This window comes from Salvelinus fontinalis, unplaced genomic scaffold (genome assembly GCF_029448725.1).
Source record: "Salvelinus fontinalis isolate EN_2023a unplaced genomic scaffold, ASM2944872v1 scaffold_0173, whole genome shotgun sequence".
Lineage (NCBI taxonomy): Eukaryota > Metazoa > Chordata > Actinopteri > Salmoniformes > Salmonidae > Salvelinus > Salvelinus fontinalis.
In genome coordinates, this window is record NW_026600382.1 from 308433 (window position 1) to 321339 (window position 12907).

Consider the following 12907-nt stretch of genomic DNA (forward strand, 5'->3'; position numbering starts at 1 on the left):
CGTATTGCACTTTTGTTGTTATGACTACGAGGTCGTAAATCCGCCATGTTTTCCATCTAGTAGCGTTGCGACAGAGACGGAGAACTCAAACGACATGAATGTAGAAAATAATAATACGGCAGAAACAGTGAGCGAGCAAACGGATCACGGCAACAACATCGTCACAATTCAAACAACTCTCGGAGATGAAGGTAAAGACAGTTTACGTGCAAAAACAGTCATATATTTTTATTGGCATATATGTAGGCCCACTCCAATTGATTGAATTTATTTAGCTGCTAGCTAGCTTGGTAGGCGACAAAATAAGGTCGGTGCACTCTAGCTTGCGCCACATCTTTGCTTGCGCTATATCGGGTCAATGCTATCTATCTATCCACCTAGCTAGCCAAGTAGTGTAGGTCGCGCCGGTCAGATTTGGTTAGTTAGCATCCTCGGATTGTAGTTTAACTTTGCACTTATCGGTTCTAGCCTTGCCAACTAGCTAGGCTTGCTAAATATGCTAACATTAGCTAAGTTAGCTGGCGGCTGCACTTGCTACAGTAGCTAGCTAACTTAGCTATGTCAATGTCCAGTCTCTTGCATGTGTCAATTAATTAGCTAGCCAGTCAACAACATTGAACGTTTTACAAATTGTTTTTAAGTGTGTTGTTCTTGAGTGTACGCATGGTTTTCATGCATTTCACTTGCAGATGAAGATGTCCACAAGTGCGGACGCTGCCAGTCCGAGTTTTGTACGCTGGAGGCATTCATCCAGCACAAACTCCAGCAGAACTGCACGCGGGCACAGGAACCCCAGGTGCCCGTCAATAAACTCCGAGATGACAACCAAAAGGTAGGCTTGCCCGGGCAATTGTACACCCGGTGCCTACTCGGTTTAGATTGTTGAATTCATAAATTACTGGGGTGATATGTCAAAACGTTTGTGTTTGGTCAGGTTTTTGCCCCAGATAGAACTTCTGCTACCTTGACAAGAATGGATGGAAGTGGATTGTCTTCAGATGAACCAGACAAGTCCAACAACAACGGTTAGTCAATGGTCCTTGACTTTTTGCACTCTGGCACCCTCCAGTATCATCTGTCCGTAACTGATAAGACATTATTTGATTGATTTATGGTTTCTTCTCATGGCAAATACTTTATATTCTGTCAGAAACCCAATTTCCTCCTGTTTTGACTTTCATGCCCAGTTGAAATGGGTTAGTCAAAAAAATTATTTGAGGGGACTGAATTAACCAGCCTTAAGTTCTCTCAGGTGAGGTAGAAGTTGAAGGCCACTCCTCTCGAAGTCGCAGGAAGAGGGGTAGCACAGGGAAGGCTACTGTCCAAACAGAGGGGACCGAGGCCCACAGCCCTGACGGTGCAGACAAGCCAGTCTACAGGGTCAACAAAGATGGACGCTACATTTGCCAAACATGTGAGAAGACATTCAAAACGGTGAGTTGTACTGCACCTGTGCTTCTGTTGATATAGATCTGAGAATGAACCCGTACAGATTGTCACTACCTTGTCTGGAAGAAAGTTTGGAAATCATGACTATCAGCGATTTTGTTCTTCCATTGTTTATGCTCTATCAAACAAACCTATTTTTCTATGTCTACATTTTTTCTAGACAAACATCCTGAGAACCCATATGATCACCCACAGTGAGAATAAGAATTTCCCCTGTGAGCTCTGTGGGAGTGCCTTCCGCACCAAAGGCTCCCTGATTCGTCACAACCGCCGTCACACAGGTACAGTGGACTGGAAGGGGGTGGGCTCAGAATGAGATTTTGCTGCATGTGACATATGCAGCTTCGTTTCCTGTCTCCATCATCAGTCTCTCTCCCTCTCTTCCCCCAGACGAGCGCCCATACCGCTGTAACCTGTGTGGGCTCTCCTTCAGGGAGTCAGGGGCTCTGACCAGACATCTCAAGTCCATCACCCCCTGCACTGAGAAGATCCGCTTCAACCAGTACAAGGAGATCCTCGTCAGCAAGGACGGACAGCAGAAAGGTAGCAGTCTGTCAAAAGATTGAGGGATCATGCATGCATGGATGGATAGATGGTAGGATACATACACCACATGACTGAAATTATGTGGACACCTGCTTCAAAATCATTGGCGTTAATATGGAGTTGGTTTCCTCTTTGCTGTTTTAACAGCCTCCAATCTTCTGGGAAGGCTTTCCACTAGATGTCGGAACTTGGGGACTTGATTCCATTCAGCCACGAGCGTTAGTGAGGACGGGAACTGATGTTGGGCGATGAGGCTGGCGTTCCAATTCATCCCAAAGGTGTTCGATAGGGTTGAGGTCAGGACTCTGCAGGCCACTCAAGTTCTTCTACGCTGATCTCGACAAACCATTTCTGTATGGACCTCTCTTTGTGCACGGGGGCATTGTCATGCTGAAACATGAAAGGGCCTTCCCCAAACTTTTGCCGCAAAGTTGGAAGCATAGAATCATCTAGAATGTCATTGTATGCTGTAGTGTTAAGATTTCCCTTCACTGGAACTAAGCAGCCTAGCCCAAACCATGAAAAAAAGCCCCAGACCATTCTTCCTCTTCCAACAAACTTTACAGTTGGCACTATGCATTCAGACAGGTAGTGTTCTCCTGGTATCCGCCAAACCCGGATTCTTCCATCGGACTGCCAGATGGTGAAACGTGATTCATCACTCGAGAGAACGTGTTTACATTGCTCCTGAGGTAAATGCGGCAAGCTTTACACCACTCCAGTCCACGCTTGGCATTGTGTATGGTGATCTTAGGCTTGTGTGCGGCTGCTCGGCCATGGAAACCCATTTCATGAAGCACTCAATGAACAGTTCTTGTGCTGACATTGCTTTCAGAGGCAGTTTGGAACTCAATAGTGAGGATTGCAACTGAGGATAGGTGATTTTTATGCGCTTCAGCACTCGGCAGTTCTGTTCTGTGAGCTTGTGACCTACCACTTCGCGGCTGAGCCGTTGTTGCACCTAGACGTTTCCACTTCACAATAACAGCACTTACAGTTGACCGGGGCAGCTCTAGCAGGGCAGAAATTTGATGAACTGATTTGAAAAGTCACTGACCTGCCATGTTGAAAGTCACTGAGCTCTTCAGGAAGGCCATTCAACTGCCAATGTTTGTCTATGGAGTTTGGATGGCTGTAAGCTCGATTTTATACCCCTGTAAGCAACAGGTGTGGCTGAAATGGGCGTATCCACTAATTTGAAGGGGTTTCCACATACACTAACTGTCAAAGGTTTTAGAACAACTACTCATTCAAGGGTTTTTCTTTATTTGTACTATTTTCTACGTTGTAGAATAATAATAAGACATCAAAACTATGACATAACACATATGTAATCATGTAGTAACTAAAAAAGTTTTAAACGAATCAAAATATATTTGACATTCTTCAAAATAGCCACCCTTTGCCTTCAACATATGCTGAGCACTTGTTGACTGCTTTTCCTTCACTCTGCGGTCCGGTTCATCCCAAACCATCTCAATTTGGTTGAGGTCGGGGATTGTGGAGGCCAGGTCATCTGATGCAGCACTCCATCCCTCTCATTCTTGGTAAAATAGCCCTTACACAGCCTGGAGGTGTGTTTGGGTCATTGTCCTGTTGAAAAACAAATGATCATCCCACTAAACCCAAACCAGATGGGATGGCGTATCACTGCAGAATGCTGTGGTAGCCATGCTGGTTAAGTGTGCCTTATTCTAAATAAATCACTGACAGTGTCACCAGCAAAGCACCCCCACACCATAACACCTCCTCATGCTTCACTGTGGGAAATACACATGCAGAGATCATCCGTTCACCCACAACGCATCTCAATTTGGACTCCAGACCAAAGGATATATTTCCACTGGTCTTATTTCCATTGCTTGTGTTTCTTGGCCCAAGCAAATCTCTTCTTATTGGTGTCCTTTAGTAGTGGTTTCTTTGCAGCAATTCGACCATGAAGGCCTGATTCACACAGTCTCCTCTCAACAGTTGATGTTGAGATGTGTCTGTTACTTGAACTCTGTGAAGCATTTTTTGGGGCTGCAATTTCTGAGGCTGGTAACTAATGAACTTATCCTCTGCATTAGACGTAACTCTGGGTCTGCCATTCCTGTGGTGGTCCTCATGAGAGCCAGTTTAATCATAGCGCTTGATGGTTTTTGTGACTGCACTTGAAGAAACCTTCAAAGTTCTTGAAGTGTTCCGCATTGACTGACCTTCATGTCTTAAAGTAATGATGGGCTGTCATTTTTCTTTGCTTATTTGAGCTGTTCTTTCCATAATATGGACTTGGTCTTTTACCAAATAGGGCTATTTTCTGTATACCCCCTACCTTGTCACAACCTTGGCTCAGACACGTTAAGAAGGAAAGAAATTCCACAAATGAACTTTTAAGAAGGCACACCTGTTAATTGAAATGCATTCCAGGTGACTACTGCATGAACATCAAGAATTTCAAATGTAAAATAGATTTTGATTTGTTTAACACTTTTTTTTAGTTACTACATGATTCCATATGTGTTATTGCATAGTTTTGATGTCTTCACTATTATTCTACAATGTAGAAAATAGTAAAAATAAAGAAAAACCCTTGAATGAGTAGGTGTTCTAAAACTTTTGACTGGTAGTGTACTTTTGTTTATATGGAAAGAGGGAAATTACTATATGGAAAGATAAATATATGGATAGAAATATTAAATGTATGGATCTATCGGTAGATAAGTAGCTGGACAGGGAAATATATAGGTATTGATGGTGTCATGTTTGTATTCCAGGAGTGGAGGCAGAGGCCGCCCCATTGGCTGCTCAGCAGGAAGTGGAGCAGCAGGAGGAAGAGGAAGCGCAGGCGGCGGTGGTCAGCGTGGTGGAGACTGACAGCGGAGAACAGGAAGTCATCCACGAGGTCCACTTCCACATGGAGGTAGAGGGAGAAGGGCAGGAACAGCAGGTGTGTGGAGATCTGGATGCATTCCTGTACTATAAACTGTCTTCCTCGTCTCCTCTCACACCTGCTCATTTGTAGTGATCTGAAAACACAGGATAGGTGAAGGCCATGTTGTGAATGCCTACAGAATGCCTGTCCGTTTCTATCACATCAGTGCAGATTAAAGAAAATAGAGAAACCCACCCTCAAGTATTTCCTTTGTATCCCAAATCTCTGTTGATGTTTAATATAACCTATTTGGATGTCACACATTTTTCCTAGGGCCATGTTGGACCCACTTTTCTTGTCTGGTTCCCCATCCCTAGGTTATATTGGAGCAGGCTCAGGCAGATGCCCTGGTGGCCGAGGGAGACAACCTCATCTGCCAGGCCATCATCAACTCTGGCATCGCCCTGGAGGCAGTCACTGAGACTGAGGAGGAGCAGGCAATGGACGGGATGCCTAAAGAGGTCCTGCAGGTCAGGGACGTGGAGGGCAGGATGACAGAGATCCAGGTGATGGAGGAGTGTGTGGAGATGGAGATGGAGGCTGAGGAGATGGTGGTGAGTTAGTCAATGGGGAATGATAAACATGATGTATACTCTCACCTACAGCAGGAGGTTGATAAACATGATGTATACTCTCACCTACAGCAGGAGGTTGATAAACATGATGTATACTCTCACCTACAGCAGGAGGTTGATAAACATGATGTATACTCTCACCTACAGCAGGAGGTTGATAAACATGATGTATACTCTCACCTACAGCAGGAGGTTGATAAACATGATGTATACTCTCACCTACAGCAGGAGGTTGATAAACATGATGTATACTCTCACCTACAGCAGGAGGTTGATAAACATGATGTATACTCTCACCTACAGCAGGAGGTTGATAAACATGATGTATACTCTCACCTACAGCAGGAGGTTGATAAACATGATGTATACTCTCACCTACAGCAGGAGGTTGATAAACATGATGTATACTCTCACCTACAGCAGGAGGTTGATAAACATGATGTATGTCCCTTGCCCTGCCATGTAGGACATGTCTGACAAGCAGGAGGATCTGCCGCCATCTAAAAGTCACAAGTGTCCTCACTGCAGTCGCTCCTTTAAGGCGCTCAACTACCTCCGCTTCCATGTCAAAGGTCACCTCGGTAAGACCACTGTCTCCATTTCTTTTTAATGATTTCCTTTAACGATAGTCTCGGCATAACCCATTGTTTCTTTACATCATTGGTCAACACACACACATAGGTGATCCATTGATATCAAATGATTGGGGTGGTAAGAGGATTTAGCCAAGGTTTCAAAATCAGATACGTCTATATCATGTATTCTCTGTTTCTTACATTTTCTCAAATCTCCCCAGTGTCTCTCTCCCCCTGGGTTGTGTTCATTAGTCTCCAAGGAAACCGGTCTGATGGGGAGGGACTACCTGTTGCGTTCACTAATGAACATGACCTACAGTAGCTCATCTGCGTGTTCTCTGCAGGCTGCAAGCCCTTCAAGTGTGTGATGTGTCAGAAAGACTTCCTGACAGGCTACCTGTTGAAGAAGCACATGGAGGTCCACCTGAGTGAGAGGCGGTATAAGTGTGGTGAGTGCGGCAAGCTGTACAAGACCATCGGACACGTCCGGGAACATATGAGGGCCCACTCCGAGGAACGGCCATACAACTGCAACAGCTGTGACAAGGGATACAAGACCAAGGTTTGTTCATACTCAACTTTTATTTAAACCAAGGAGGCCGTGAGCAAGCAAAATATTCTGACTGAAAGTTGTTGAATTCCTGCTTTTCATAAGTTTTATTCGGTCTCTTAAATGGCAGGAGTCTGCTAATGTTAAGTCAAGTTTCGGAGCTTCTTCGATTGAACGGTTATCTCAGTAATTTTTCTCGCATGTCAGAAGTGAATTGGTTAACTAACAGATGACGATTAATTACAAATTTTTTCCCCCCTCCACTTTTGTCCCAGAATGCCTTGCAGGTGCACCAGCGGACGCACGCCCAGGAGAAGCCGTACGTGTGCCAGTTCTGCTCGCGGGGCTTCAGGGAGAAGGGCTCTCTGGTGCGCCACATCCGCCATCACACCGGAGAGAAGCCCTTCAAGTGTCACAAGTGTGGGCGGGGCTTCGCCGAGCATGGCACCCTCAACCGCCACTTACGTGCCAAAGGTCAGGATGATTTACACTTGTCTCCTGGGTCATGTATAGCATTAAGATCAATGTCAGAATCATAGAATCCGATGTATCTGGCATTGATCTTATCAGTGATATTAGTGTTACTATTCTTTGTGTACTCCCGACTTACATTACTTTGGATAGGCTGACACTGGCCCTGATTTTTAATTGATGAAGTAATCGATTTTCCATATTATTCTATACATGTTATCAATTCCCCAATTGACACAAGCAAACAGCCACATAGCACTACACAGGATTACATTGATGTGTTTGTGTGTCCAGGTGGCTGTTATGCTGGCCAGAAGGAGGGGTCTGGGGAGGAAGGCATGCTGGTCTCAGAGGAGCAGGAATCTGCAGACAGCCTGGCCACAGCAGCCATCATGTCAGATGACCCCCACGCTGTGCTGGTGGAGTTTTCCTCTGTGGTGGCTGACACCCAGGAGTACATCATTAGGGTGAGACCATTTATAGATGGGCGGGGGGGGTTATTGTCCTAATGGATCTATTACCCATTTCACACTGCCGTGAAAGTAATATATCCAGACCTTTTGCTGAATTCACTGAATGTTTCAACTTGACCTGGCATAGCTTTAGGCACCAACACAGATAAGGTGCTGATGTAAACGCAGTTGTTAATAGGTTATTCATCTGTGTTTTTCCTCACAGAAATTAGATGCATCATCACATTCACAAATGATGCTGTCAGTAAGTATGGAAGGTTCTGTAGTTCACGTGTTCTGTCTCTTCTCCCCAGGCCCCAGGAGTGGAGGAGGAGGAGGAGGGGCAAGGCGAGGAGGTGACTCTCATCCAAGACAACGAGAATCAGGTCAGTGCTCTGCTCTCCTATTTCTCCTGGAGCTAAGAAATTGTGTTCTAGTGTCTTGATGGCTTAGACTAGCGCTCGCCTCCCTCCACACATACAACAGTCCCACCTTTCACTGTTTGCTTGTTCATAGACATATATTTAACATGTGACCAAAGCTAAGTTTCCATCCAATTGGCAACAGATTTTCATGCAAATATAAACTAATCTGCATAAAGAAAATATGCAGATTATCCATCGGTGTTTCCACCAAACTGACTTGTTGCTGATATCACCTCACTACTGGCGACTCGATGTGTTGACGTAGTGCACACACGTACTTTTTTCTTTCTTTTTTTACTCCCTTTTCCGCCCCAATTTCGTTGTATTCAATTGTTAGTAGTTACTATCTTGTCTCATCGCTACAACTCCCGTACGAGCTCGGGAGAGACGAAGGTCGAGAGCCATGCGTCCTCCGAAACACAACCCAACCAAGCCGCACTGCTTCTTAACACAGCGCAACACCGTGCACTGCGCCCGGCCCGCCACAGGAGTCGCTAGTGCGCGATGAGACAAGGATATCCCTGCCAGCCAAACCCTCCCTAACCCGGACGACGCTATGCCAATTGTGCGTCGCACCATGGACCTCCTGGTCGCGGCCGGCTGCGACGGAGCCTGGGCTCGAACCCAGAGTCTCTGGTGGCACAGCTAGCACTGCGATGCAGTGCCTTAGACCACTGCCCCACCCGGGAGCCCTTCAAAATGTTATTTATTCACTTACGTTTTCATATACCGAATAAAAATCTAAAGTTCAATGTGTTTTCATCGCATTTTCAACTCTACCAAAAACTGTTAAATAGCAAATATGCCTACTCTGGCACGTGTGCTCTAGCCAACAGCTCGCAGATACATTGCAGGTAGGCTAGTCTACATGATGAGATTATTATGGATAAGAGAGAGAATATTTCTATTTGTCAAACGGCTGTCAAGCATCGATCATCATGTCACCAGAATAATAAGACCCTCGCCACCCTGAGTAGTTCATCATAACACAAAAAAATCCAACAAATGATCTGTCTACATTTAAAAATTGTACCGAAACTTAGTTTCGTTCCCCAACGGACGAGTGGTTTTATTTGGCCCCTCAAGTTTTCGGAGCAAAATGTGTTTTTAACTAAATGTATTTTGTTTAAAGATTTTCATTGCTGGACATAAGACTGTAAAAACACCAGGAAACCATCTCCAAGTGATTTTAATTGAAGGAATCTGTTCCCAAGTATTCCCACGCATAATAGAGACATGTGATCGTATACAAATGTAAGCAGGTCTTGAAATGCTTATGTTTTAGTCAAACATATGTTTGGACTTTTTGTGGTCAATTTACAGTCTACATTTCAGCCCCCTGACCATCGTCTACATTTCAGCCCCCCGACCATCGTCTACGTTTCAGCCCCCCGACCATCGTCTACGTTTCAGCCCCCCGACCATCGTCTACGTTTCAGCCCCCCGACCATCGTCTACGTTTCAGCCCCCCGACCATCGTCTACGTTTCAGCCCCCCGACCATCGTCTACGTTTCAGCCCCCCGACCATCGTCTACGTTTCAGCCCCCCGACCATCGTCTATGTTTCAGCCCCCCGACCATCCTCTCAAGAAAACATCGGGCCGCTGCTGAATCTAGTTGATGATCCCTGACATCGATAAATCAACTATTAGGTAGACATTAAGAAGATAAATCAACTATTAGGTAGACATTAAGAAGATACATCAACTATTAGGTAGACATTAAGAAGATACATCAACTATTAGGTAGACATTAAGAAGATACATCAACTATTAGGTAGACATTAAGAAGATACATCAACTATTAGGTAGACATTAAGAAGATACATCAACTATTAGGTAGACATTAAGAAGATACATCAACTATTAGGTAGACATTAAGAAGATACATCAACTATTAGGTAGACATTAAGAAGATACATCAACTATTAGGTAGACATTAAGAAGATACATCAACTATTAGGTAGACATTAAGAAGATACATCAACTATTAGGTAGACATTAAGAAGATACATCAACTATTAGGTAGACATTAAGAAGATACATCAACTATTAGGTAGACATTAAGAAGATACATCAACTATTAGGTAGACATTAAGAAGATACATCAACTATTAGGTAGACATTAAGAAGATACATCAACTATTAGGTAGACATTAAGAAGATACATCAACTATTAGGTAGACATTAAGAAGATACATCAACTATTAGGTAGACATTAAGAAGATACATCAACTATTAGGTAGACATTAAGAAGATACATCAACTATTAGGTAGACATTAAGAAGATACATCAACTATTAGGTAGACATTAAGAAGATACATCAACTATTAGGTAGACATTAAGAAGATACATCAACTATTAGGTAGACATTAAGAAGATACATCAACTATCAGGTAGACATTAAGAAGATACATCAACTATCAGGTAGACATTAAGAAGATAAATCAACTATCAGGTAGACATTAAGAAGATACATCAACTATCAGGTAGACATTAAGAAGATAAATCAACTATCAGGTAGACATTAAGAAGGCATCTCAATACTCATCCCCGCTCTACCCACCTTTCAGATGGGCAACCACATCATGAAGGTGGTGCAGCAGATCGTCAACCAATCACGTGGCGGCGTCGGCGGCCACCAAATCATTGTGCGCAACGTCTCCATGGACGAGGGCACATCCATCTCCGACTGTGGCGACACCATCACCATAGCGACGCCTGAGAACCTGACCGCGCAGGTCGCCATGACCCTGGCCTCAGCCATCAGCGACGGAACCCTTCTGGCAGGAGGTGGCGCCCTGGAAACGCCTGATGGCACAGTCACCATGGTAACGACATCGGGGGGCGAGGACATGGTCGAGGTGATGGAGCAGCAGCAGGAGGAGGAGTTTGTAATTACGTCATCGGAGGAGGTGGAGATCCAGACAGTCATTATATGATTTCTTAGTGTTATGAAGTGTCTTCTGAAAACTCAGGACTTTGCATGAGTTATGAGTACAGTGTGTTTTATAAGAACAGAATGTCTTATGAAGAGTTTCTTATGAGAACTCAGGACTATGAATGAGAACATTGGTCTATGTTTGAGGAGTTCGCTTGTATTATGGACAGTTAGCATAAGTTTGAAAGATTCTGTTTGTATAAAGTTTGACATTTTATTTTACAGTATTACAGTCGATTTCTATTGGGTAAGGATTGCAATCAATTATTGGAAGGGTATTATGTCTTAAGTCACTGAAGTAAGGAGAACTGAAGTGTAAGTTTTACTTGTACAGAAGTGGAGCTGCCTTTATTTTAGTACACTGAACTGTAATGTCATTGGTTGTCAACACTGCGCAACCAATCACATGGTACGAACAGTAAGCTTATAGCGAGGTCACAGGAGCTCAAGTACTTACCTTTGCCTTGATAGTCTCAAAAGCCCTAGAATGTTCACTGTTTCTGTTACACTTAGACATTACACCAGGAGATGTCAACTTTATAAAATACCCCCCCTTAATTAAAACAATTATACTACCTAATGACTCTGGAGTTGTTTACCTTGGACAGATTCATTATAAAATATTCTGTTATGCTTGACCATAGACTTAAAATGCTTTAGTGATTGTTCGTGAGAGTCTCTGGATTGTATTCATTAGGGCACACCATATTGTAACGGAAAAAACTAAATGAGCATTTCTTAATAGACAATGTCTACTCTTTGTTGCCTAGGGAATATGACTGTGATCTTTAGCTGTTGGACTGTGCTGCTGATGTGTTACACATCAGCCTTACAGCAGGACAACTAGGCCAACCAGTAGACGGACAGACACCTCACTACTGCCAAATGCTGTGATCTATTACTTGACTGGCTCAGTTTGCGTGGAATGAATAAATGCTACTTTCAGTACAACTTTGCATGTCATCTTTGAGAATTGAGTTTCTGCAGAAGACTAAAAGGAATTTATTTGTCCTGTGTATGTGAAAAATGTGCTTGTTATGAATGAATGGTTCCTGTGTACTGTATACCTGACTGAAAAGCAGGTTGAGAAGTGATCGGTTGATTCAGTTATTGATCGATTGATTGGGTCTGGTGTTTACAGTTGCCGTGGGCAACCCAGCAGCTCTGTGGGCCCCAGATGGAGGAGCGGGAGTGGATTCATCAGCCTGGCAGATTCAGGACAAAGCAGCCTTGCTGCTCACCTTGCCCGTGGTTGTTGTTGCCTTCTGTCTCTTCTCACTTTACTTTTCTCATTCACTCTTTTTACTCCCATGCCTTTCGCTCGCATTCTCTCTCAAGGCTGTCAGAATGAAGACATATCTTTTCACCCCTCTGGGTTTTTTGTACAGCTGCCCTTACTCTGAGATAGTCCTTTGATCTATCATAGATGCAATGGGATCAGGCTACTTGATATGAATAAAACAATCCTGAAACCAAACATATAATCATGTCTTTGGCTTTTTCCTTTTTTCAAAGTCTGAAATCCCCCATAGTCTTCTACTGTAAGATGAACAGGGCATTATCACATGATGTAATGCCAATGGTGTATTGATGTATATTTTTCTGCAATTGTGTTGCCTTTTAAGTATTTTGTACAAACTATTTTTGGTTGTGGAATTAGGAAATTGAATTGTGTGTCCCCAATGGGGGATTTGTTGTCATGCCTGTGGCTAGCAAAGTAAATTATTAGACACCTAGTGAGGATGTCCCCATCTCTACTAAACAAAGCATTGGTTCTGGCCCGTTGTACGTACTGGCATGGTGATCCAGCCATTCATAACTAAACCTTAACTCTGCTGACGTTGTGTCCAATCAAAGACACCTACTCAAACATCACAATCACTTTGTTTCCCTGATTCGTTTCCGCATACTGTATGTTGTTGAACATGATCATCTCTAGAGATTCATTTGGCAGAGTTTCACATGAGCCATGATCACTGTTAGAACAGAGGACAATCCACAGCTGTAGT

At 43.7% G+C, this 12907-nt stretch overlaps 1 protein-coding gene across 3 annotated transcripts; it reads left to right on the forward strand.

Annotated features, from left to right (window-relative positions):
* The first annotated feature begins 17 nt into the window (after nucleotides 1–17).
* LOC129844108 (transcription factor E4F1-like) lies at nucleotides 18–12365 on the forward strand. Of its 3 annotated transcripts, none has more exons than XM_055912497.1 (14): nucleotides 18–191; nucleotides 690–832; nucleotides 935–1025; nucleotides 1244–1434; nucleotides 1610–1730; nucleotides 1840–1992; nucleotides 4752–4924; nucleotides 5227–5463; nucleotides 5951–6065; nucleotides 6404–6621; nucleotides 6885–7083; nucleotides 7375–7547; nucleotides 7847–7918; nucleotides 10531–11849. In XM_055912497.1, the coding sequence occupies exons 1-14, from the start codon at nucleotides 95–97 to the stop codon at nucleotides 10897–10899; spliced, it is 2352 nt and encodes a 783-aa protein (XP_055768472.1). In that variant the 5' UTR covers nucleotides 18–94; the 3' UTR covers nucleotides 10900–11849. The 3 variants fall into 3 exon arrangements, with proteins under 3 accessions (XP_055768472.1, XP_055768471.1, XP_055768470.1); XM_055912496.1 differs by lacking the exon at nucleotides 10531–11849 and adding an exon at nucleotides 12040–12365 and having other exon boundaries at nucleotides 30–191; XM_055912495.1 differs by having other exon boundaries at nucleotides 32–191; nucleotides 1253–1434.
* The last annotated feature ends 542 nt before the right edge of the window (nucleotides 12366–12907 follow it).